This window comes from Pseudochaenichthys georgianus, chromosome 15 (assembly GCF_902827115.2).
Source record: "Pseudochaenichthys georgianus chromosome 15, fPseGeo1.2, whole genome shotgun sequence".
In the NCBI taxonomy this organism is placed as follows: domain Eukaryota; kingdom Metazoa; phylum Chordata; class Actinopteri; order Perciformes; family Channichthyidae; genus Pseudochaenichthys; species Pseudochaenichthys georgianus.
The window spans coordinates 37,197,707-37,225,199 of NC_047517.1; the positions used below are offsets into that span (position 1 = coordinate 37,197,707).

Genomic DNA, 27,493 nt, shown 5'->3' on the forward strand with positions numbered 1-27,493 from the left:
TTTTTCATGTACATATTGCTCTTTATTTTAATGTTATAATAGTTGTATTTTTAGGTCCTTTTTCTTACAATTGATCTTCTTTCAGAATCAGAAATGTACGTTTACACATACGCGGAATTTGCTTTTACATAAACAAGGTAAGAAAATAAGCTGTACGAGCAGGTCAACAATATAGAAACATGTATTTCTAAGAAACTAGACAAGTATTTACACCAAATTGAAATGTACAATAGAACCTAAAGTCATAGGACAATTCATATATGATGATATTTGACTGTGTTGATGTATGCATCATATCCACCAGGAGAAATTCCTCCTATGTGTTAACCCCTTTAGATATACAGTCTGTGTATATATATACTATAACACCCCTATAGTACAGTGTCATAGTATTATTAACATAGTAATACTACTATAACACCCCTGTTGTTTAATACTACTATGTGCAATTCAGTATATACCATACATGGATGTGCACCTGTATTTCTTTCACTTGCGTTATCTCAAACTGTTACTGGTATTTGATGTGTGTTTGATTATATATGTTGCATTGTTGGAGGAGCTCAGGTCAGAAGAATTGCATTGCCATTTCTACACAGTAGCTATGACAACCAAACCTTTGAATCTTGAATCTTAAATTGTAAATAGTGTAATTTTAACATGTATCTTTAATCTCGTGTTGTTGTTGCATACTTCTTAATTAACATCAAGCTATCTTTGTGTCTCTACTTGCTGTCACACATGTACATTTTCTCCTCTGAGGGAGGACTGAATAAAACAGTTTCTGATACTGAGCAAGACGAACCCGGAAGTGAGTGTGGATTTCTCTCTTGCTCTGTCACCACTCACACAGGCGCACACCATAGGCGCACACACACCCCTTTCTTTACTCTTTGTTAGTGGTGGTGGTGATGCTAACACACAGAGAACCGCCTGGCCGTCCAACCTGGGATGGATTTAGAAGAAGCTTTTCAAGTTGTCGGCGAATTTGGACCCTACCAGCAGCGGGCGGTGGCTGTGCTTGTTCTCACACAGGTTTGTGCATTAAAACAAATATACATTTATATATGAAAACAAGCAGCAGTGGCGGAAACTGTCCCTGCAATAACAGCGGGTGAAATAGCGCTACGTGGCTTTACAAGGGGGCTTTTAAAACCTTTACATATTGACCAAGAAAATACAATTTAACTGTGAGATAAATGCAACATGTTATCAGCTTTGTGCCTGCAGCTGTTGCTTATAATTAACCAAGCTCACTCTGCACGACAGAGAACTTCATTTAGAAAAACTGAGATTTTAGTGTTGCATGGTTTATCTGTAACTTTACACAAAAAGTTGCCTTTAACTAAACATTTTTTTAATATTGACTTGTTAATCTTTAATTCGGCACACAATACAAAGCTTGTTTTTACATACATGTATTGTATTGAACCTCTTTTTTCAATTTGACGTACAGATGAGCAACACATCCGGGTACTTTCACACGAAGTCCAAAATGTTTACATATGTTGTAAGAACAAAGCCCAAACTTAGGCCAAAATTATCACAAAACCCACTTATTACTACATGTTTTTGAAGTAATTCCCCACGTGGTATGTATTGCATACCACCATTACCAAATTGAATCGCCAACTTCCTCACAATGAACTTGTAATTAAAGAAAGTTGACATTTAATTAAAGAAAAACAGGTTATAGCCACTTCAAACATGTCCCGAATTTATTGCAACAAGGCACATATTCAAAAACATCTTAAAATCATTTCCCAATCGCACTGTATTTGTACTTATACCACATTTCATTGTAAATATTGTATTATGCAAATGGCGTTTGGCAAAGCTTCCCTTTTGGTTAAGCCAACCCTCCGAGCTCTAGCTCAGGGGTTGTTACATTTCACAATGACAAAAGTTTCCATGATGCTAAACTGAACACAGAAACAATAAAACACTGAATTAAAGACCGGATATTATAGCATTTCTTTAAGAGTGGTTAATTGATAATAAATCATCCAGTTAATAATGCAGTTAGCCAGCATTGTGGTAGATTAATAATAATAATACATGGGACTTTTATAGCGCTTTTCATGAAACTCAAAGACGCTTTGATAGAGAATTTAAGAGGAGAAAAAAGACAAGAAAAAACAAAATATAAATAAAATAGATAACAAAGAAATACAAAAAGAGATAAACAGAACAGAAAATAGGGGGGGTGGTCAGAGATTGAATGCAGTGTTGAACAGGTGGGTTTTGAGTGATGTTTTGAATGCTGTGAGGGAGGAAGAATCTCTGATGGATTGGGGTAGTGAGTGACATCCTTTACTGAAGTACCTAAACTACACTTTGAAAACACTACAGTGAAAGTCATGAGCCTTCCCTAAGTAAAAGTATGTTAGTATTCAGATTATAGGATGCACTGTATGGATCATAATTTGGACAATTAATTAGATTTTACATCAGCTGGTTATCAAGGGTTTATCACAGGAGTACATTTCATTCATTTTTTTGAATTGATCTCATAACTGTACAACTTTAATCTCTTACATTTGATGTTTTTTGGTTAGAATTCATCCCTCCTCGCTGGTTAACAAGTGGTTCAATCATAGCATCAATTTGTTGCCCATCGCAGCCATTTGGATGGAGCTCTTCCGCATTATGTACTGTCTTTACAAATACAGACAAACCGACTTAGTTTAGGAAGACAGTTTCTTCCCCAGAACAATAATTGCACGAAACTCCAGCTTGCACTGACACAATATATATATTTTTTTTTTGTATACACATTCAAACCTATTTAATTGTATTTAAAGGTCCATTGGCCATTTCTACTGATCATAATTCCATTGTTGAGGTCTACTAAAATAAATGTATATTGTGCAATTTTCCAAACTCACATAGGTTTCTCAAACAGCATCTCTGTATAGAATGTGCATTCACCCCTGTGAGCCCAGTGGCTGTGTGAACAGTGAAACACAGCCCCAAACACACACACACCCGCAGCCTGGCTGGGAGTTTGTGTGTGTGCCCGCGGTGTCTCGCTGTCTCGCAGACCCCACACCAGTGAGCCATCTCACAGTGTCCCGCTCTTCGCAGCAGCGAGCCTCGCAACGTCCCGCCGAGTGTGTGTGTGTGAGGAAGTCCGCGGATTGGTCCAAACGTAACGGCTCCGCGGACGTAACGTAACGGCTCCGCAGATTGGTCCATTTGGACTAATCTGCGGAGCCGTTACGTACTTCTAAATACGTCACTATAACCAAGAAGTAAACAATGGAAAAAGAGAAATGTCCAACGAGGCGTTCTGGGGCAGCATGGCGGGTCTTCTCTGTGTTAGAGTTCTACTCGCTACAGGGTGCACTTTGAGGGTTTGTGACTGCAGACCGTTTACATGCAGAAAACCTTCATAACACAAGGGGACGGGTGATAACCGGAAAAGCATGACATGGGCCCTTTAAAGCGATATATTCCCGCACTTTAACTTTATCTGCATATTGAAGTATGAATGCTTGTTGTTTGTACGTTGTCTTCTCCTGAATGCTGTACGTCTCTTCGTTTGTTTTTTGTATTTTTGATGGCACTTTTAATGACAATACAGGATTCTATTCTACTCTATTCTACCTGCGTTGTCTCAGGTGTATATGGCCTGTCAGTCCATGCTGATTGTCCTGGTTGGATCTACTCCGGAGTATCACCTCGAGCCTCAGGACGGAGATTCGTCCGGCCTGCAACGCGTCGTCTTCACCGAGGACATCGACTCCATAGTGACCGAGGTGAGAGACGGAGATCACAGGCATTATCCATGAAGTACTGAAATAGTTGAATATGTATCACAACCAGATAACCTGTCAATATTTCAGTCTGTGTGTACAGACCGCTTCAATCCCGAATACAATAACAAAGATATATAAAACGATGTGTTTCAAGTCGTTTAAAGTTATCTTTGCTAATTGTCTTAAAAAGCATCCATTAAAGATACCAAAGTACCAACTGTGCATTATCAGTTTCATCCAGAAATAGTTTTATATGTATCTCCGTCTTTCAGTCAGCTTTTAGTGTTATCGTGTTGTATTTTTGAATTGTATGTTTGTCCACGGGGAGCGGTACTGCAGTCGCTTTACCGCACCGTTGTGACGAAAAGGGAGCTGAGCCAGAAGGCAAAGCTCTCTGTCTACCGGGCCATGTTCGTTCCTACCCTCACCTACGGTCCTGAAGGATGGGTCGTGACCCAAAGAACGAGATCGCGGATACAAGCGGCCGAGATGGGTTTCCTCCGCCGGGTGGCTGGTGTCTCCCTTAGAGATAAGGTGAGAAGTTCGGTCATCCGGGAGGGACTCGGAGTTGAGCCTCCTTCGCGTCGAAAGGAGCCAGTTGAGGTGTTTCGGGCACCTAGTTAGGATGCCACCTGGGCGCCTCCCGAGGGAGGTGTTCCAGGTACGTCCAGCTGGGAAGAGACCGAGGGGTAGACCTAGGACCAGGTGGAGGGATTATATCTCTTCGCTGGCCTGGGAGCGCCTTGGGACCCCCCAGTCAGAGCTGGTTGATGAGGGGAAAGGAACGTTTGGGGTTCTCTCCTGGAACTGATACCCCGAGACCCGACCACGGATAAGCGGGAGAAGATGGATGGATAATAATAATAATAATTCCTTACATTTATTATAGCGCTTTTACAATGACTCAAAGCGCTTTACATATACACATGTTTGTCCACTTAACTTGAGTGTTCTTGATAATTATGCATTATTTCCAGTTAAATACTTATTTGCTTAGTTATTGTCTGTCGTTTGCTATTTGTACTTAAAAAACTGCCTTTGGATTCCAGGTATACAATCGGCCATGTTTGTTTGCGTACTGTATGGAAAATAATAAAGTTTGTATTTTGAGCAAAACACACAGAAACAGGTCAATAGATACGCCTCTTGTCTCGTGTGTGGCAGTGGCTTCTGGTGAAGCAGCAGGCCTATAAGGTCAGTCTCGCCGGGTCGCTGTTCTTCGCCGGGCTTTTGTTCGGGAACGTTTTCTTCGGACCTCTCTCCGATAAGATCGGCAGGAGACCCGTTTACCTGACAGGTGAGGGAATATTTATATATATTTAATACATTTGATATATTTCAAACACAAAGTGCTTTCCGAATAAAGACACATTTAAACCATGATAATAATTAATTTAGATCCGATGTGTTGATCCGGAATTGTCTCTTCTACATCAACATGTGTCCCCTCTTCTCCATGTCTCTTCTACATCAAGATGTGTCCCCTCTTCTCCATGTCTCTTCTACATCAACATGTGTCCCCTCTTCTTCGTGTCTCCTCTACATCAACATGTGTCCCCTCTTCTTCATGTCTCTTCTACATCAACTTGTGTCCCCTCTTCTTCATGTCTCTTCTACATCAACATGTGTCCCCTCTTCTTCATGTCTCTTCTACATCAACTTGTGTCCCCTCTTCTTCATGTCTCTTCTACATCAACATGTCTCCCCTCTTCTCCATGTCTCTTCTACATCAACATGTGTCCCCTCTTCTTCATGTCTCTTCTACATCAACATGTGTCCCCTCTTCTTCATGTCTCTTCTACATCAACATGTGTCCCCTCTTCTTCATGTCTCTGCTACATCAACATGTGTCCCCTCTTCTTCATGTCTCTTCTACATCAACATGTGTCCCCTCTTCTTCATGTCTCTTCTACATCAACATGTGTCCCCTCTTCTCCATGTCTCTTCTACATCAACATGTGTCCCCTCTTCTCCATGTCTCTTCTACATCAACATGTGTCCCCTCTTCTCCATGTCTCTTCTACATCAACATGTGTCCCCTCTTCTTCATGTCTCTTCTACATCAACATGTGTCCCCTCTTCTTCATGTCTCTTCTACATCAACATGTGTCCCCTCTTCTTCATGTCTCTTCTACATCAACATGTGTCCCCTCTTCTCCATGTCTCTTCTACATCAACATGTGTCCCCTCTTCTTCATGTCTCTTCTACATCAACATGTGTCCCCTCTTCTTCATGTCTCTTCTACATCAACATGTGTCCCCTCTTCTCCATGTCTCTTCTACATCAACATGTGTCCCCTCTGTGGAAAGAGACTCTGAAAGTTTCAGGAACAAAGTTTTTCTCTCTTTTTGATCCATTTCTATAAAAACCTGTCTGAAAATGAGCTGATCAGATTTTGGCCACTTTATGATGTCATAACGATGTGTTGTCTTGTGTATCCATTAGCCAATCAGCACCAAGGTAACCCCCCCCCCGCCTTATCACCTGAATCTCCTCTAGAGCACCATTGAGTTCTTTGTAACCAAATGTCTCTCAGAGGGGCGTGGGGAGGGGCTCCTTGTTTTCATCTAAAGTAACAGACAGAGAATCAGCACTTTGGAAACAGGGCTGAAACAGAGGGGATTATGGGTAATGCTGCAATGATCTGTTTGGGGTTTCAGCCAATCAGAGACAGGCTCTGTATATACCTGAGACCTGTGATATATTGATGAGAAACAGTATGATAGGGAACACATTGTAAAACAAACAAAATGTAATAAAGCAGACGTAAAATCACAGTAGAGGAATTCCTTTCATGTAAATGTGTTTAATTTGAATCTCTTTCTCTTCGTCCCAGTCTTGTTTTTCGAGGTGATCTTCGGTTATGTCACGGCCTTCGCTCCGAGCTACGAGGTGTTCGCCGTGTCGCGCCTCCTCGTCGGTTTGATGAACGGCGGCATCGGCCTCGTCTGCTTCGTGCTCACTCAGGAATACGTGGGGAAATCCTACTGGGCCATGACCGGTACGGAAAACACCAAAACAATCCCATCATGCATCACACACACTTTTTTCCACCTGCTAATTAAGTGGATCCTTTTTATTTGGATATGTGTCAGGTGAAGAGACGGGACCATCTGCTGCTTTTCTGCTTAGATATACAAATAACTTGAATATAACTTATGACAGGATTTAGTTGTGATCAATCAGGTGTACGACGTGGCATAAGGGCCATGACATTTACTAGAGGAAGGAGGTTAAAGTGGTAAATGTATATAATGACAAAATCATTGGAAAATAAAATCCAATATATGAAAGAACCTTGCAAAGTTAAGCGATTTTGATTCTTGTAAAATAAAATTCCCGCCTTATTTTTGGTACTAAAAGTCGTGACTTCGTAATTCCAGAAGAAAAACAAAATGCAGGAAATGTATTTCTTTATAATCCCAGGAAAAACTCATTATTTTCTCTACATTTTTGGCTTTCTCGTATATTTGCCACGGTAACGGCCCGTCCACACAGCGGCGTGCGTTGAAAGCATTGTGGGAAGCGACGCGGAGCTTTGCTGCCGTGGCTCGCTGCAAAAATTGAGCAATGTTCAGCTTATCGAATCGTACAGCCAATCGAATCGTATGCCAGTACAAGCTCTAGCCAATCAAACCGCTGCTTGTGTGTCAGGGGCGGGAGATTCGTGTGATTGGTTGTTGGTCGAGTTTCAGACACGCCCCCCGGGAAGCTTCAACGCACGCCGCCGTGTGGACGGGCCGTACATGTGACCGTTTAGTCCCCCCCCATGGCCCCTCGATGTATTGTCGAGCGTCCTGAGGTTTCTTGAAAGGCGCTCTATAAATCCTAGTTATTATTATTATTATTATTATTAACCTTGGATATTCAGAATAGTTTTCTCAGAACATTACCCTGCTATTCTAGTATTTTGTATATTTTTTTGTTACCTACAATGACCCTCGATTCCTAAGAAGTGCGACTGTTCGCTGCTGTGTGCTGACTTTAATATGGAGTTTAGTAATATAATACTGAACTGTCCCATTGTTGATTTAGCCGTGACAGTGCAGTCCCTCTAACCGCAGAATTATCCGGTTTTTATTTCCTCCTCAGGGACGTTGACCAGCATAAGTTTTGCAGTCGGCATCGCCCTGTTCGGAGCGCTGGGTTACTTCATCCGGCCGTGGAGGACCCTGGCCATCGTGGCCAACTCCTCCGGGGTCCTCTTCTTCCTGCTGTCCGTGTGAGTAAGACTTCAGAGTGTGTTGGGAAAATACTGAATGTCCTCTCTTCCAATATACATGATAACAAAGGTATCAACTGCAGCTGTGAACATGACAGGATGTGTGATGACCTGGAAGAGCATCAGGACTGTTTGAGGCAGATGATAGCTATGTGATTAACATGATGACTCAGCCTCTATGGAGAGAGACATCAAGCATGCTCATTTCTGACGTGGAGCTAATCTGAAGTAAACATTGAATACTGCTTTCTATTCCTCCATCTTGTGACTGTGTGACTCCCTCTCTTGGATATCAGCATGTGAAGGACACTGCTCAGGAACTACTTGATGCTCTGTATGTGATGACTACTTCCAGATTTTGATAAAAAAAGTCAAATTTTTTAGGAAAAGTAAAAAAAAAATTGTAAAGGTCAGAATTTTGAGAAAAAGTTAGAATTTTATTTTTTTTATTTTGAGAAAGTCAGAATTTGGGGATTTTCAGAAAAAAACCAACATTTTGCGAACAAACATAGTATTTGTATTTATACAGGATGTATGATAACCTACAAGAAGGGGCATTCCTCCATCTTGTGACTGTAACTGCCTCTCTTGGATATCAGCATGTGAAGGACACTGCTCAGGAACTAGTTGATGCTCTGTATGTGATGACTCCATTCTGGAGAGGATCAGAAACACATGGATCCTGATGTTGAAGCTCAAGCCGGGGGCGAGGGAGATTTTTCTAACGGAGAGTTTATGCAGCCACATAAAACCAAAACAAAGACACGTTTGTCCTCTTGTTTAACATTTGTGCTGACAACCCTTGTTTGCTATTTTAACTCGGCTCAAGCACACTCTCCACGATAAAGTTATTACACCAGATTTCAAAGCAAAAAATATAAAGAAATGCTAAGCACTAATTAATGCAAAGGGTTATTTTGATGCATAATAAAACATTTTTACTGCACAGAAATGAATGGAAACTGAAGGAGAAAATACAAAAAAAAAACTTCCAATTTTTGCTAAATGTTGACTTATCTGGTAGTTATAGAAATTATATAGGTTTTTATTGAGAATTAGCCACTTTTAAAATTACCTTCACGTTTCTATCATGGGTTTTTTTCTTCTATAAGCTGCTGTTGTGAAGTTGTACATATATTAAAACCCTACTTTCTTGAACTTAACATCCAGAAAGACGTGTGTGTGCGGATCCATTAATCTCTCTCTCTGCAGAAACCTCCCAGAGTCTCCTCGCTGGCTCTTCTCCCAGGGTCAGACCGACCGAGCTGAAGAGGTAAATACACTCCAATACATCTGATGTATGGGTCCGTTTTAGTGAATATAAAACGCTCGTGCTGTACGGTGTGTTTGGACCAAACAAAAAGGGAGAGGGATAGTAGACAATACCTTAAAGGAAAAGTGGATTATTTTCTGATTCAAGTGTTAAAATTATCATAAAAATGACGGTCAGCAATGTTAGTTTTGTTTTTGGCAAGGACCCAAAAGGCTTCACTTTGCAATGTAGTGAGTTTTTATTACTTTAATAATAGAACAGGGGACACATGTTGATGTAGAAGAGACATGAAGAAGAGAGGACACATGTTGATGTAGAAGAGACATGAAGAAGAGGGGACACATGTTGATGTAGAAGAGACATGGAGAAGAGGGGACACATGTTGATGTAGAAGAGACATGGAGAAGAGGGGACACATGTTGATGTAGAAGAGACATGAAGAAGAGGGGACACATGTTGATGTAGAAGAGACATGGAGAAGAGGGGACACATGTTGATGTAGAAGAGACATGAAGAAGAGGGGACACATGTTGATGTAGAAGAGACATGAAGAAGAGAGGACACATGTTGATGTAGAAGAGACATGAAGAAGAGAGGACACATGTTGATGTAGTAGAGACATGATAGGTCCCCTTTAAGGTAAAGCAGAAACATAAGGAGGGGCAAGGAGATAGTCGACCAATAATATTTTCTAAACGAAGAAAGTGGGATATTTGCTGATTAAAGTGTTTAAAATTATAATAGAAATTACAGTTAACAATGTTAGTGGGTATTTGTTGTGGCAAGGACCCTTTGCTCTGTCGGATCTGATCATATTTGAACCAATCACAATGTGCTTTGTGCCACACCTAAGTGCTGTAAACCATGTTGACGTGTTTATAAAACCTTAGGCGAGAAGGAGAATCTTTGAAACGTCTGAAACGCTTTGATGAAGCTGCTGCGACATGTTCCTCTGTCCGGTCTTTTAAAGGTGTTGCGCTACATCGCTCTGAGGAACGGAAACCCCTCCAAAAACCTGACGCTGCACCGCGCCGATAAAGGCCGTAACCATGGCAACAGAGGAGCAGGGGTCCTGCAGTTATGGTTCCATCCCGTCCTCCGCCTCAGGACCATCGTGCTCATGTATGTCTGGTGAGTGTTCCTCCACCACAGAAGAAGAAATAAACACACGCATCACGGTGCTGAAACGACTCAAATCAGAGCGGTTGCTTCCACTACTTTAACTCAAATATTACTACTAGCAGTACTGCTGCTTCGGGCTGTTTTCACTTTTACTTAATGTCCTTTTCTTTACATTCAAAGCTTTAATATCGGTTTTGATGAAGCTGGTTTTTGAGTTTTGGCCATTGAAGGTAAAAAAAAGTCAAGGGCTGATATGCCAAGAAGTCTTTTCCAAGAAAAACATATTCTCCATATTATTATTATTATTATTATCTGATTTCTGAAGTTAGATCAGATCATGCACCAGCTTTGAGAACACTTTAATGATCAATCATTATATATATATATATATATATATATATATATCATATACAGTTGCAAGAAAAAGTATGTGAACCCTTTGGAATGACCTGGATTCTGCATAAGTTGGTCGGAGGAAGCCACTGCTGTCCACGTTTGAAGTTTGCAAAAGAGCACCTGGATGTTCCAACATATCTGTGGACAGATGAAACCAAAGTTGAGTTGTTTGGAAGGAACACACGACGCTATGTGTGGAGGAAAAAAGGCACAGCACTCCAACATCAGAACCTCATCCCAGCTGTGAAGTACGGTGGAGGGAGCGTCGTGGTGTGGGGCTGCTCTGCTGCCTCGGGGCCTGGACAGGTCGCCAGCATCGACGGGAACATGAATTCTCAAGTTTATCGAGACATTATCTGGAGACCTTGAGGCCACCTGTCCACCAAGCTCAACAGAAGATGGGTGAGCAACAGGACAACGACCCAAAGCACAGAAGTACATCGACAACAGAATGGCTTCAACAGAAGACGCCTTCTGGAGAGGCCCAGTCAGAGTCCTGACCTTGAGATGCTGTGGCATGACCTCAAGAGAGCGATGCACAGCAGACATCCCAAGGATACTGCTGAACTGAAACAGTTTGGTAAAGAGAGGAATGGTCCAACATTCCTCCTGCCCGTTGTGCGGGTCTGATATGCAACGACAGGAAACGTTTGGTTGAGGTTATTGCTGCCAAAGGAGGGTCACCCAGTTATTACATCCAAGGGTTCACATACTTTTCCACCCTGCACTGTGAATGTTTACGTGGTGTGTTCAATGAAAACATGAAAACATGTAATTGTTTGTGTGGTTTTAGTTTAAGCAGACCGTGTGTGTCTGTTGCTGTGACTTAGACGAAGATCAGAACACGTCTTATGACCAACTTATGCAGAAGTCCAGGTCGTTCCAAAGAGTTCACAACGACTACTTTCACTGTCGCTACTTTCACTATATTTAGATGAGAATACTTTTCTACTTTCACTTGAGGAACATTTTGAATGCAGGACTTTTACTGTAACAGAGTATTCCTACACTCTGGTACTTCTACTTTTACTCAAGTACAAGATCTGAGTACTTCTACTTTTACTCAAGGACAAGATCTGAGTACTTCTACTTTTACTTAAGGGCAAGATCTGAGTACTTCTGCTTTTACTCAAGTTCAAGATATGAGTACTTCTACTTTTACTCAAGCACAAGATCTGAGTACTTCTACTTTTACTCAAGTACAAGATCTGAGTACTTCTACTTTTACTCAAGGACAAGATCTGAGTACTTCTACTTTTACTTAAGGGCAAGATCTGAGTACTTCTGCTTTTACTCAAGAACAAGATCTGAGTACTTCTACTTTTACTCAAGTACAAGATCTGAGTACTTCTGCTTTTACTCAAGTACAAGATCTGAGTACTTCTACTTTTACTCAAGTTCAAGATATGAGTACTTCTACTTTTACTCAAGCACAAGATCTGAGTACTTCTGCTTTTAATCAAGTACAAGATATGAGTACTTCTACTTTGACTCAAGTACAAGATCTGAGTGCTTCTACTTTTACTCAAGTTCAAGATCTGAGTACTTCTACTTTTACACAAGTTCAAGATCTGAGTACTTCTACTTTTACTCAAGTACAAGGTCTGAGTACTTCTACTTTTACTAAAGTACAAGATCTGAGTACTTCTACTTTTACTAAAGTACAAGATCTGAGTACTTCTACTTTTACAAAAGTACAAGATATGAGTACTTCTACTTTAGTACAAGACCTGAGTACTTCTACTTTTACTCAAGAACAAGATCTGAGTACTTCTGCTTTTACTCAAGTACAATATCTGAGTACTTCTGCATTTACTCAAGTACAAGATATGAGTACTTCTACTTTGACTCAAGTACAAGATCTGAGTGCTTCTACTTTTACTCAAGTTCAAGATCTGAGTACTTCTACTTTTACACAAGTTCAAGATCTGAGTACTTCTACTTTTACACAAGTTCAAGATCTGAGTACTTCTACTTTTACTCAAGTTCAAGATCTGAGTACTTCTACTTTTACTCAAGTTCAAGATCTGTGTACTTCTACTTTTACTCAAGAACAAGATATGAGTCCTTCTACTTTTACACAAGTACAAGATATGAGTCGTCCTACTTTTACTCAAGTACAAGATCTGAGTACTTCTACTTTTACTCAAGTTCAAGATCTGAGTACTTCTACTTTTACTCAAGTTCAAGATCTGTGTACTTCTACTTTTACTCAAGTACAATATATGAGTACTTCTACTTAAGTACAAGACCTGAGTACTTCTACTTTTACTCAAGTTCAAGATCTGAGTCCTACTTTTACTCAAGTACAAGATCTGAGTCCTTCTACTTTTACTCAAGTTCAAGATCTGAGTACTTCTACTTTTACTCAAGTTCAAGATCTGAGTACTTCTACTTTTACTCAAGTTCAAGATCTGAGTACTTCTACTTTTACTCAAGTTCAACATCTGAGTACTTCTACTTTTACTCAAGTTCAACATCTGAGTACTTCTACTTTTACTCAAGTTCAAGATCTGAGTACTTCTACTTTTACTCAAGTTCAAGATCTGAGTACTTCTACTTTTTCTCAAGTACAAGATCTGAGTACTTCTACTTTTACTCAAGCACAATATCTGAGTACTTCTACTTTTACTCAAGCACAATATCTGAGTACTTCTGCTTTTACTCAAGTACAAGATCTGAGTGCTTCTACTTTTACTCAAGTTCAAGATCTGAGTACTTCTACTTTTACACAAGTTCAAGATCTGAGTACTTCTACTTTTACTCAAGTACAAGGTCTGAGTACTTCTACTTTTACTAAAGTACAAGATCTGAGTACTTCTACTTTTACTTAAGGGCAAGATCTGAGTACTTCTACTTTTACAAAAGTACAAGATCTGAGTACTTCTACTTTAGTACAAGACCTGAGTACTTCTACTTTTACTCAAGAACAAGATCTGAGTACTTCTACTTTTACTCAAGTACAATATCTGAGTACTTCTGCTTTTACTCAAGTACAAGATCTGAGTACTTCTACTTTTACTCAAGTTCAAGATCTGAGTACTTCTACTTTTACTCAAGCACAATATCTGAGTACTTCTACTTTTACTCAAGTTCAAGATCTGAGTACTTCTACTTTTACTCAAGTTCAAGATCTGAGTACTTCTACTTTTACTCAAGTTCAAGATCTGAGTACTTCTACTTTTACACAAGTTCAAGATCTGAGTCCTTCTACTTTTACACAAGTTCAAGATCTGAGTACTTCTACTTTTACTCAAGTACAAGATCTGAGTCCTTCTACTTTTACTCAAGTTCAAGATCTGAGTACTTCTACTTTTACTCAAGTTCAAGATCTGAGTACTTCTACTTTTACTCAAGTTCAAGATCTGAGTACTTCTACTTTTACACAAGTTCAAGATCTGAGTACTTCTACTTTTACACAAGTTCAAGATCTGAGTACTTCTACTTTTACACAAGTTCAAGATCTGAGTACTTCTACTTTTACTCAAGTTCAAGATCTGAGTCCTTCTACTTTTACTCAAGTGCAAGATATGAGTACTTCTACCAAGTGAAAGTTAATCTTTATCTGATGCTTTGCACACATCCCTTTTATAATCAGAAAGAATACACATTGGGTAAACAAATACAAAAGCTTCACAGGGTTCAAAGTGAACTTCATGAATAAAGCTTCATGATGATCTGAGTGATGTTTAGCAGCTCTTGGCCACGCGTGTTGGACGCAGTCATGTCCCCCGAGCATTTGGCAACATGTCAACATCTTCACGGCTTGATGGCAAAGCTCGCGAAGGAGACGAACACGTTGTGATATATATATATATAGCTGAGCTTCTTTTGTCTCGACAGTTGAGTTTTAAAAGTACATAAACCCGGGCAGTTCTGCTTTTGATCCCATACATGTTGCATATTTGATCCTCCCGTCTGTCCTCAAACGAGTAAGATGTTTGCGTCTTTGTGCTAGAAGGAGATTCGGGGTATTTCCAGACTCTGAGAAAGAACTTATGGAGTTTCTTTTTCTCTGTCTTGATAGTTCAGCTGCAGCAGAGCTATGTAAAACAGACACACCCGTCTTCGTGTTTAACTTCTCTCCACCGCCCCGTGGTCCGGTTGCTCTCTTCCTTCATCTCTGCTGCTCGAGATTAACAACCACCGTCTTATCCTCAGATGGGATCTGCTGAACCGTTTGGTTTCTGTTTGTTTACACGGCGTCCCCTTTGAGCTCTTAAGCTTTCTTTCTTATTTGACCAAAGTAGTCAAAGTCAAAAGTCAACTTTATGGTCAATCTTTCAGTGTGTGTGTACAGACACAGAGTCTATTCCAAGTACTAATCATTCTGATAGTTCCTCAGATATTCCCGCACTTTGTGCCGCACGGTTTACAGTAAACACACTCTGCAGGATGCAAACAAGAGAAGGGGCGAAGAGCGGAGTGTGCCGCACGTCCGAGTTATTACTGAAAACAAATGGGAAACAAAACCCAACAGACGCATCGCTTTCCATATCTGCTAATGTGTTTATAGTTTCTATTCGATTTGTTTATATTGTGTGTGTGTGTGTGTGTGTGTGTGTGTGTGTGTGTGTGTGTGTGTGTGTGTGTGTGTGTGTGTGTGTGTGTGTGTGTGTGTGTGTGTGTGTGTGTGTGTGTGTGTGTGTGTGTGTGTGTGTGTGTGTGTGTGTGTGTGTGTGTGTGTGTGTGTGTGTGTTGCAGGTATGCGTGCAGTCTGGTTTATTACGGTCTGACTCTCGGTGCCAGTGAGTCGTCGGGGAATCGTTACGTTAACGTAGCGATGTACGGCCTCGTGGAGCTGCCCGCCTACCCACTCTGCATTTACTTCATCAACAAACACTGGTGAGACACGCACAAACACACACACACACACACACACACACACACACACAGGTTTCTTTCACAACATCCAGCACAAACGTCTACTTACTTATTTACTTACTAACTTATTTATTCGCTGCAGCTCTCGATGTTAACAAAGCATTGAAACCTCATCGGTCTACTTCCTGCTTCATCCAACTTGCCTTCGCGTCTCTGAACTTTCTGCATTCATTTTCTCATAATCCGCTCTCTTGTACACGTATATTTTACCGTCTGTGTTCAGTTATTTATCCACTTTCGTCAATCTACTGAGACTCAGATGGCACAGATCATTTCCTGATGATTTCACAAAGATATGTCGACTCATATTTGCAGTGCGAAATGTTTTAAGCCGTTGTTATGCATTATCAGTATCTGTGTAGGCCGACGGGCTTTTACAGTCGGCTTCCGGCTCCTACTTGAATACGACTTCAATTATGGCCTTTCTGGAGTTCTTATTCATTCCTTAACCCTTGAAGCTAATGTTCGTGCAGGATTCTTTTAGATCTGAATGTATTCCCTACAAAAACTCGAAATCTTGTCGTGTCTAATATGTATTCCGAATATGTCTCTACACTCGTATAAGACATACTAACTTCAGAAGTAACACTGCAGTGAGATATCGGGTGTTGTTTTTAGACAATGCATCATCTTGTTGAGTCAAACAATCTTCTTTCGAGTTGTATCTCAGATGAAACACCATTTCTTTTTTTAACATATTTATTAGAAAATCACCAGCTCACATCAGAACACAGAACATGTTGAGCATTTGCGGCTTATATCGAAACGCAGCATCTCCTGATTCTGGTCGAATATAGTTCAAAATGAGTTCTCCTGCTAATTACAAGATCTGATTTATCTTTAAAGGTCCCATGTCATGCTTTTCCGGTTGTCGCCCGTCCCCTTGTTGTTATGAAGGTTTTTCTGCATGTAACCGGTCTGCAGAGTCTAACCCCTCAAAGTACACCCTGTAGCGAGTAAAACTCTAACACAGAAAATATCTCCCCAAAACGCCTCGTTGGTGAAACGTCACTGTCCATTTGATTCTTCCGGGGACATCATGATGTCATGTCGTCCCCGGAACGAAATGGACCAATCCGTGGAGCCGTTACGTTACGTCCGCAGAGCCGTTACGTTAAGCCCCCCCTGATTGGTCCAAATTGACCAATCCACGGACTTCCTCACACACTCAGTGCAGGCAGCTCTGCTGATCTCTCCTCCCTGGCTGCAGGCTGATAACAGACAGTTGGGATCGCGGCGAGATTCTCCCTGCAGACCCATTCTCACAGCGTTCATCAACCTTCTTCTTACTCAACATCAAGCCACCCTTATTGTTTTCACTTCGGCTGTGACTTTGTGTGTGCTCAGGGTGAGTGTGGCTGTGTTTCGCTGTGTTTCGCTAAACAAGGAAACAACACCTCCACGGAGCTTAGCGCGATTCACAGCGTCCCGACTGGTCCCGGCCAATCGGAGCACACTGGGCTCACAGGGAGGGGGGGGGAAAGAGCTGCAGCGAGCCGTTTAGTGGAGAGAGTGAATACACAGACTTTACAGAGATGCTGTATGCGAAACCAATGTGAGTTTGGAAAATTGCACAGTATAAATCTATTCGAGTAGACCTCAGCAATGGAACTATGATCAGTGGAAATGGCCATGACCTTTAATATCCCTTCTTATTTCAAGACATCTAACCAAGCACATTTCCCCTTGTTCTATTGGCAGATTTTTCTACTTATTTGAAGTGAAAACAGCTTGTTTTCAATATTGTTTAACTTGTTTTTGGAGCAGCATTTGTTCCGGCGCATGGTTGATGGCGCTGGATGCAAGTTGCTTTGGATAAAAGCTAAATGAAATGTACCGTACTTTTCGGACTATAAAGCGCACCTGCATATAAGCCGCAGCAGCTAAATCGCCCGTCTGTCTTGCTCTCGTTCTGTCTCTCGGTTCCACTTTGACTTTGGCGCGCGACCTGTCTCACTCTTTTCCGGCCTCCAGCTTTTCCTGCTGGAGCCCCGCCCCTTAAAGGTGGCGGGCGCGGACCGGTCCTAGAGCCCGTAGAGTTAAAGGTGGTTAATTGTACCTGTAAAATCCATAGATGTAGGAGGTTCCCTAGTGGCCGTTAGCTGTACAAAGAAAATGGGGGGAAAAGTCGCGGCTTATAGTCCGAAAAGTACGCTAATGTAGTAATGCTGAGAGATGTCTCTGTGTCTTTTCTTCAGGGCGGGGAGGAGGAAAAGCATGGCCAGCTTCCTGGGTCTGGCGGGATGCGCCTGCCTCTGCACGATGTTCGTCCCTGAAAGCACAGGTGAGACCTCTTAGTCCTTGTGTTGTGTTCGAAAGCTGTTAGCGCTCATAGCGTTCGCAGGTCAATTCTGACCCACGAGTTATCTCAGTCCAAAACTCTCAAACATAATGACTATCATCCAATATTGTTTTAACTACATCATAACTAACTTATAATGCGTTCATAACCGTACCATCCTGTTGTACTTTTATTTTATTTATTTTATCGCATCACATATTTAAGTAAAAAATGTGATTAAAATTCTCTCAGTATATTCCGTATAGTGAAGAGAGTGGATAATGATGTTATCTGACTATAGGAGACTTTACAGTTGAGGAAGGGGGCGGGGTCTAAAGTCAAAGATGAATCTTGATTGGGCCAAATTTGACCCTGAGTGACCCACAGCAATTCTGCCGGGTCTCCCCAGACCCCACACCAAAGTATACACTTCTTTGTTGAGACCTTCAGACTTGGTTAACGTTTAAAAAGTCAGCTTTCTAGTGTTTGTATATCCGTTGTGGACGATATCGAGAAGCCTTGTTCCGATAAAAAACCTAGAGGGTAGTTATTATATCATTTGAACTTGGAACGGGTCACGGGAGACCCGAACACAACATAAGGGTGAAACAGAGAAATGCACATCTGAGGAGGAAGTGTGAGAGGAAGGAAACCACGAGCTGGGCAGTCGAAATGTATCGGACTAAGTATTTCCTCTTTAAGATTTAAAATGCACTCGACGGGGAACTGATTATGAACTCTGAATTTAAACTCTCTTGTGTAATTCTTCTCTTCTGCTATTTTTCTTTTATTCTTCTTCCAAGTAATCAAGTATTTTAAGAGCCTACTTTTGTTTCGTTTTCATCTGGTCTTGATCACATCCTCATAATGGCCTCAGTAACTGCAAGACGTCATTCATAATTACTTCAGTGCATCCCTGCAGTTCCACAATAATCACAATTGCAAAGTTCTGCAGCACCGACATGGCCGCTTCCTCTCGTAAAGATGTTATCGAGAACAGACGAAGCAGCAAGTCGGCTTCCGTTTGATTACATGTGATCAGTGGAGTCTGTGTTCGCAGGGTCTCTGCTGAGCGTTACGTCGCTGGCGCTTCTGGGGAAACTGATGGTCAGCGCAGCGTTCAACATCGCCTACGTCTACACCTCCGAACTCTACCCGACAGTCATCAGGTGAGCTTAACACACACACACACACACACACACACACACACACACACACACACACACACACACACACACCATGTTCAATGATACCCACACATCACACGCCTTCCTTTAATTCTCCAATGTGTATTTTCCAGGAACGCTGGTTTGGGAGTTTGCTCCATGGCCTGCAGAGTTGGAGGAATCCTTGCTCCGTTTGTTCCCTCCATGGTAAGTGTGTGTGTGGGTGTGTGTGTGTGTGTGTGTGTGTGTGTGTGTGTGTGTGTGTGTGATACTTGCCAATCTTGAGACCTCAGAAATCGGGAGCATTTCCAAAAACACTGCGGGGGGGGGGGGGTGCTAGTGGTCCGGCTGTATTATAACGTTACCATGCTTACTGTAGTTGTAGGTGCACTGCGTTGCGGGCTGTAGCACCTTGATGGAGCACCTGTGTGGGCCAGAGGGTCGAGTTGTCGATTCTGTTTTCTGTGACTATCTGCCTCACCCTCTCAGACTTTCAGTTGCTCGTGCTACTAAAGGGACGCGCTACCATGGAAACCAAACAATGGTGTAGCTGTATATTAAAGTCCGAGTGGAAACAGTCGTTAGTAAATCAGATTTTGTCAGAAATCTTACACCATCTTTGACTCGGTGTTAGAACTAGGGCTGTCAAACGATTAACATTTTTAATCAGATTAATCACAGTTTAAAAATTAATTAATCAGATTAATCACCATTCGAACTATGTCCAAAATATGCCATTTATTTATGTATATTGTTGGGAATGGAAAGATAAATGAAAGCAGGCGGATATATCCATTTAACATACAGTATCTATGTTTATTATAACATTGTTCTGCGTGTCAAAATGAAAGACAACCCACACACCTATCAATCATCAAACCGTGGGGTCTTAATTCATTACGTGTTGATTTCTATCAACGGGGGAGTACTTCAGGAAAGTCGACAGAGGGGGGGGGCGCTAGTGGAGTACTTCGTGACCACAGAGCCTGAACGTTGTGATCAGCTGTTTTAGCGCAGTTCTCCAGTGGGGGGGGGAGTCTCCCTCCGCAGCCGGTTGGCGTAGTTTTGGCACAGTTCCGTCGTACAGACCGACGTTAACAGCAGCCTGTCTGTGCACACGGAGACCGACTCTGTCGTCCGGTGATCTAACCGCCTTCTGGAAAAGCTTCACAAGTACGTCCGTACGCAAATGCGCTTTGTGACACAAGTGACGGTACGCATTTCAGATTATGCACATAACCTGCGTACCAGTTATGTGCACCCCTGTGCTACAGCAAGAGTATTCTCCGTCGGGACTTCCTGCAACAACACCACGCCGTTATCAAAGATGTTCTATTGAGAAGACGATCACTACGTGACAAAAGTTTTCAAAACCGTGGCTACTGAAATCAATCTTACTAACTGCTGTCTGTGCAATTTATTCCGCGCGAGTTGGCAGACTTTATTTTGCTTACTTTAACATCATGTCTCATGGTGGGGCTAAGCCATGTCTTGGTATGGGTGTAGCCTACCCCAGCGATACCCTGGCGCTGCCACTGGTGGCACGTATGGGGCGGGCCATTCTGCACATGCGTTAAATGCGTTAAATATTTTAACGCAATTAATTAAAAAAAATTATTACCGCCGTTAACGCGATAATTTTGACAGCACTAGTTGGAACACATAGGTTTTATAAGTTGGCCTGTGGAAGAAAAGTCCCTCATTACACATAAGGGACACACGGTGATTCCCTCAGGGGGAATTCAGCAGTTGCCGCAGAACAAATATATAACTAAGAAAATATTAAAAAGAGAAGTAAACGCACATGAAGAATAACAGACACAAGAATAAAAGTAGAAACAGGAACGACAAGAATAGCTAAAGAAAAACGTACAACACCTTTTAAAGAGATACGATCATTTTACTTCAAAACATAATGCTTTCAATGGATTCTTATTTTTCTGTCTTGTTTATGTTCGTCTGTTGATTATAAGTATCTATTGTTTAAGTTTTTAAGAATTGAACATGGAAAGTGTGACAGTTATAAGAAACAGTGGCCGTTGTTTGGATAATAGCAGCCAGTGTAGCACATTTCATATCTCAGTGTGAGCTAAGTCAGGTAAACATGATGAGTGCCTCAGACTTTGACCTGATTTTACACATGAATGCCTTCATGACGCTGAAACATGACTCGGCTCCTCGGAGGTGGAACAAGTATGAGATCAGTCGTGTTCTTAGCCGCCCAAAAGGACAACGCCCCTCTTAATCTCAGTCACTTCCTGTGTTACAGTATTATTATCCGGGTTAAAACTAGAGAAGACATTGGCCTTAAAATACATGTATACGTTATGTTTGGACCTACTTTATTGAGTCCAATGATGAATAGAATAACCTATACTCTGCTTTTAAAAATAACTACTTTATCTAACCCAATTTAAATAATGTATATATAACATCCAGGAGTTGTCCGGCACATCTGCTGAAATAACTAAAGACTTTAAAGTATACATCTCCCCTGAAACCGAGCAATTTGAAACTCTGTGCTTTGACCTTGGGTGTTGGCAGCCGGTGTAACTTAAACTTTGACATATAGCACCTCCTAGTGGTGGTTTGGTAGCATCGCATATAGCCCCTTTATTAACAATGTCTATTAATAATATAAAAAGAAATGTAAAAGAAATCCAAAAATGCGGGATCATTTTTTAATGTTTCAGTTTTTCAAAAGTAGTACAGTTCAACTTCAGATCAGGAAGTATGTTTTTCATCTAACTGTGTGTGTGTGTGTGTGTGTGTGTGTGTGTGTGTGTGTGTGTGTGTGTGTGTGTGTGTGTGTGTGGTGTGTGTGTGTGTGTGTGTGTGTGTGTGTGTGTGTGTGTGTGGTGTGTGTGTGTGTGTGTGTGTGTGTGTGTGTGTGTGTGTGTGTGTGTGTGTGTGTGTGTGTGTGTGTGTGTGTGTGTGTGTGTGTGTGTGTGTGTGTGTGTGTGTGTGTGTGTGTGTGTGTGTGTGTGTGTGTGTGTGTGTGTTGCAGCGTGCTCTCCACACCTCCATGCCCTTCACGGTGTTCTGCCTCAGCGGCTTCTCGGCCGGCTGCCTCAGCCTCCTGCTGCCGGAGACTCTGAACAGACCGGCAGTCGACACTCTGGAGGAGCTGAGCAACGACACACACTGCAGAGTGCTGGAGAGCAAGGTACACACACACACACACACACACACACGTGCAAGGCACACATTTAACAGAAAGTTGTACTCCATGTTTTCTCCTATGGTTTTCGACACCTCCAGTCCCAGGAGAGATCTCTGATGGTCGGTGTGATTGTACGCAGCGTCTCGTTGTCCTCGTTCTCATGCATCGTGTCTCCCTCTCCTCTCCTCTCCTCTCCTCTTCCCTCAGCCTCTTCTGTACGAAGATGACAAACTGAAATCGAACCACAAGTGAGGCCTTCGTCACAGGATTCCTTATGAAGCTGCTGCACCAGAGAAACGGTGACCTGTCCCTTTTTTTAATTACCTCGAAGAACTGATCACCACGGTAACGTCTCTGAACACACACCGTTGGCGACGGAGAAGCTGCTCTGCCTCCAGGACGAAGGTGCAATCATCTGTGTGTGACTCCACGGGACAACACAGTCGCCAAACTGCCTTTTTTACTCTATTTCCTGAAGAAAACAAGGTGTGTGTGCCGCACCTGGAGGCACACCGGGCGACAAAGACACGCGTGTGACTTTAATTACATTCCAGAGAGAAGTGGGAAATCCAACTCGCTACTCGCAGGGTTTTCTAAATAACGTTGAGCGACACGATGCGTCCACAAGCGCTAAACAGTCAGGTTAGATTTATAGGGACCACAATCATTCTTCAGGGGAACGATTCCATCTTTCTCTTGTGTCTCCGTCCTGAACGAGTGGGAACACGTAATGATACAGACTTCCCAACATTTCCTTTTCTTACGGTCTGACCGGCTGATTCCATCTACCTTCTTTCTAACATCTATGACAGACCAGCTTCTGTCGTAGCGTTCCTTTTTATGGAAGTTTAAATCGAATGAAATTTTATATTTTGACTACTAGATAACAATGTCAACTTTTTCTCATTGACTTAAGGAGCTAATGATTTCTGGAAGTCTGATCTGCAAACTGCCTTTACATGCACACATATATGTATGTACCTTTCGTTTCGTGAAACATTCAAATCGAATTAAAAAAAATTTACATCGTAAAACGGTGACTATTGAATAACAATTTCTCAAAATCTGCACAAACGTTCAGGAAGTCATCTGCAAACTAAAAAGTGCTCCAGGTTTTTCTTAAAGAGGTCCTGTTTCCTCTTCGCGTGTTTCAGTGCATGTAAATGGTCTGCAAAGGCTAAAATGCCAACGTTTCTCTTAAAGGTTAATGCATGACCAAAAAGCTAATGAGAGTTTCCACTGCACTAAAGTTTACATAACTCTTCAGTTAGAAATAATAATAACTGCCTAATTTGGTTTGATTTCAGGGTTTTATGTCGCTTAGTGCATTTATTTGATTCGATCGGATAAATAAACACGTTTGCTGCACATTCCGAGGCGATATTCTGATGAGGTTAAATAAGAGTAAAACACTGGAGAGAAACCATTCACCAGCCTTAAATTGAATGCTAGTAACAAGAACAATCTTTATTAAACATGACGATAAGTGGCGAGCAAAGAGACTCGCATGTAGCGACAGCAAGCAGATGTTTAATATAGTACAATTGCTCAATTCCTTATAAGTGTTTGAGCCGTAATCATGCAGCACGACAGACTGAGGGTGAAATGCATGCTGGGGCATTGTGGGACATATTTTGTAAGTCCGACGGGACCGGTTGAATTTACGATGATCCATATTTATTTATTTCCTCATCATGTTCTCTATGTCCGGATTTTGATACCAAGTATTCTGTAATCAGTTAAATCACCCAAACACACATTCCCTGTAACGGAGGGAAGACGTTTGCACACCACACCACAAAGCAGGAAATGCTGTAAAGTGAATGCGGTCATTTAATTTAAATCCACTTTTTTCTGTATGTGTGCAACCTCGTGTGCCTTCCTCTTTACCTCTAAAGTTAAGATATCAGATGTAGTGTTAAAAATAAATATATTATATAAGATATTGAGATGCCAATGTTGTGTTGTGTATGCAATCATGTTATTCCAATGTGTACTGTGTCTCTGGGTACGATCTATGTAAACAGTAAACAGTTGAAAACATAAATTGACGTCGATTCATTCATTTAAAAAAATGTAAATACTTGAAATGCAAGTTCTTTTTCTTTAACGCTGTACATTTTGTATTAAGTTTTTGTATTAATGTATTTAATATGTACTATTTACCTGGCTCGGGATTTAAAGTTTTAAGTTTGAACTCTGACAAACGTTTCCAACTCTGATACTTTCTTCCTACGTGCCCCTAAAGAGGAACTCCAATATAAAAAAGGACACTGTCATTCTCATGTGACACAAAGAGGATGTGAAATCTGGGGTGAAACAGATCCTCTCTCAGTCCTGCACTGAGCTGAGAACATGGGGGAAGTGTTGGTGTTTTCTCTGCTGGTGGTGGCCTCTCTTCGCTCTGCTTCTACTGAGGAGAAGTTCTTCAAGGAAGGCGGTAGCGTGAAGCTGGACTTGAGGCCTGCTCTTTCCGTTCCGATCGCCATCATCCAGTGGAAGTTTAAAGATAGTATTCTGGCAGAATGGGTGGAAAATGTGCTTCCTTTGACGCATAACAGACAACACATCAAACTGGATAAAGTCTCTGGACGTTTAGCTATGGAGAAAATGACCAAAGCGGATGAGGGTGTGTATTCAGTGGACGTTAACAACAACGTGCAAAAAGAGACATACAACGTTGTATTTATCACCGATGTTCCCAAGCCGGAGATATGGATCTCCCCGCTGACATGCAGCGAGGAAAGTGACCAATGTACCCTGAGCTGTGAGGGGGACACCACCGGGGCTGAACCCGTCACTTACAGCTGGAAGACCGACGATGGAGAGTGGAAAGAGTCGAGGAGAGACATGCCCATCACTCAGGAAGGACATGGACAAGTGAAGACCTTCACCTGCACGATGAAGAACCCAGTAAGTGAGGAAGTAAGTGATCCACTTCCAAACAGACTCCTCAGAGAGATGCCTCTGGAGAGTTCTGGAGTAAGATATGAAGCTGTGTTGATCAAAGAAGTGCTGAATCCGGCCGGGTCCTCGTGGGGCTGCTGGAGGCTGGGAGCCGGGCCTTGGACTGAGTGGCGGCAGCTTCATCTGGACGTCCTGCTCAGGGATCCAGAGCAACGTGGTGGAGGGTTCTGGTGCAGGATGGAGGTCCCGGACCCCCGTGGGGAAGAAAGAGCAGCCCGCATGATTCTGTTCCTCCCTGCAGACTCTGGACTCTGGATCAAAGTGTTGGGCGCTGTGATGAGATCCCTGGCTCTCCTCGCCCTGCTGGGGGTCGTGGTGTTCGCGGTGTGGAGGAGCAGAGAGACTCTCAGGAGACTGACGTGTCCGAGTCAGAGCAGAGAGAGAGAGGGATGATGAGACTGAAGTTTAAAGAGGGTGTCACTTTTATTTCTTCAACAACTTTCAAGCACGTCAGCAGTGAATGCAGTCCAATATGAAATAAAGTTGTATTACATTATATTATTTTATCTACTATTACTTTTAAAACAGCTTTGCATATGTTTTTGTTCAATGGTGACGATATCATGTATTCATCTATCTTGCATGCAGTGTATTTGGCAATCAAATATGAAATACAAAAAATATTTCATTGCTTTTTAAAACGGCTTTGCGTAAGTTCATGTTCACCTTATCACCAAGACTTTTGTTCTCGATGACCCTCCTGTTGATTTGACCCATAACAGAGACAGCATCTTACTGGACAAAGTCTCTGGACGTTTAGCGATGGAGGAAACGACTAAAGATGATGAGGGTGTGTATTCAGTGGAGATCAACAGCAAGGTCTAAAGTGAGACATTTAAAGCTGAAATTATTAAACATGTTCCCAAGCCGGCAGTGAGGGTCTCCCGCTGACAGGCAGTCCTGAGTCGAGCAGGTGTGGGCTGTGGGTTATTTTAGCCATATATATTTTTTAAAGTACACTCAGAAGACAAAAACGTCCCTTCTTTCATAAAACTGCTATCTTTTACTTCTAAAGAATAAAGGTAGTCTTGTAAAAAAGAGAACGGAAGTGCCGTCGGTCTAGTTTCATGACAGATAAAGCGGAAAACCACAAACCTCAGAGGCTGATGCTGTTGTGAGAAACAGATCTTCTTTCCATTTTGTTTTTTAACATGTACTAGCCTATGCTTAATTTAGAACTCACGGTTTAAAATAAGAATACAATTCCATCACAAAAACGTATTTCTCACGATGAGAATCTATTCTAAAAAAGAGAAAGGAAATGCTGTCAGGTGACACAAAAAGCAGAACGCCACAGAGCTGAGCGGCTGGTGTGAAACAGATCTTCTGTCCGCCCTGCACTGAGCTGTGAACATCGGGGAAGGAGTCGTGTTTTCTCTGCTGTTGGCGGAGCGTACTTCACGCAGGGCGGCAGTCTGACGCTAGACCTGAGGACTTCTCCTTCTGAACGACACACCAACATCCTGTGGCAGTTTAACCGCAATCTGCTGGCAGAGTGGGGGGGAAATGGGTTTGATGTGTATTACTACAGAAACAAAACAACAACCACCCTGGATACATCCACCGGACGTTTGATCATCAACGTCATATCTAAAGATGAGGAGGGTTTGTATTCAGTGGAGACAACAAGGTCCAAAGTGACACATTTAAAGCTGTAATGATCAAACATGTTCCCCAACCGGAAGTGTGGTAGGCCCGTGTAATCTGACCTGTGAGGGGGACACCACCGGGGCTGGACCCGTCACTTACAGCTGGGAGACCGGGGACAGAAAGTGGAAAGAGTCGGAGAAAGTCATGACCAACCCATTCTCACAAAAAAACATGTAATTAACTACGTTGGTCGACAGGGCAAAACGAAAAAGTATATTCACAAATAACCCTCTCAAGACGTGACATGGATACAATATTTTGTAAAAAGAAACATGGAGCTCAAATCATCTTCGTAATATCTATCAAACTATGGATCATCCACTGGACGTAGATTCTAAAAGTATAATATAAACTTCTCGCTATGAATGTAATCAAAAAGCATTTTAACGGCCAAACTATCCTACAATTTAGGATTTTCCACTAAAAATAAATCTGGTGTCCGCCATGTTCTTTTTTTCTCACGCTGGGAAAGTTTGCGATCACTTGACATGGAAACTGGTCATTAGAAATGAATAGGAACATAATTGGCGCTTTCACACTGGAGTACTTTTCCCAGGAATAGTTCCGATAGTTCCTGGGATTTTGCGTTCACACCAAAAAGATCTGG

General features: G+C 41.9%; 3 protein-coding genes across 3 annotated transcripts in view; 2 read left to right on the plus strand and 1 right to left on the minus strand.

Moving 5' to 3' along the window:
* Positions 1-27,493, minus strand: part of crls1 (cardiolipin synthase 1) — a 404,081-nt gene that overhangs the window by 297,697 nt on the left and 78,891 nt on the right. The window lies entirely within an intron of this gene.
* slc22a15 (solute carrier family 22 member 15) lies at positions 872-24,334 on the plus strand. Its single transcript, XM_034100736.2, has 13 exons — positions 872-1,035; positions 3,624-3,761; positions 4,926-5,058; positions 6,599-6,763; positions 7,855-7,984; positions 9,197-9,257; positions 10,228-10,388; positions 15,480-15,620; positions 17,858-17,943; positions 19,001-19,109; positions 19,241-19,313; positions 22,114-22,272; positions 22,477-24,334. The coding sequence occupies exons 1-13, from the start codon at positions 952-954 to the stop codon at positions 22,519-22,521; spliced, it is 1,485 nt and encodes a 494-aa protein (XP_033956627.1). The 5' UTR covers positions 872-951; the 3' UTR covers positions 22,522-24,334.
* On the plus strand, positions 24,578-25,877 carry LOC117459673 (SLAM family member 7-like). Its single transcript, XM_034100738.1, has one exon. It carries the CDS (start codon positions 24,625-24,627, stop codon positions 25,627-25,629), a length of 1,005 nt encoding a protein of 334 aa, XP_033956629.1. The 5' UTR covers positions 24,578-24,624; the 3' UTR covers positions 25,630-25,877.

Excerpts from the sequence above, each read along its gene's own strand:
- LOC117459673 (XM_034100738.1), top strand. The coding sequence starts at position 24,625 with ATGGGGGAAGTGTTGGTGTTTTCTCTGCTGGTGGTGGCCTCTCTTCGC.
- slc22a15 (XM_034100736.2), top strand. The coding sequence starts at position 952 with ATGGATTTAGAAGAAGCTTTTCAAGTTGTCGGCGAATTTGGACCCTAC. Across the intron at positions 10,389-15,479 it reads ATCGTGCTCATGTATGTCTG|GTATGCGTGCAGTCTGGTTT; the intron begins GTGAGTGTTCCT and ends TGTGTGTTGCAG. Across the intron at positions 22,273-22,476 it reads GCAGAGTGCTGGAGAGCAAG|CCTCTTCTGTACGAAGATGA; the intron begins GTACACACACAC and ends CTCTTCCCTCAG.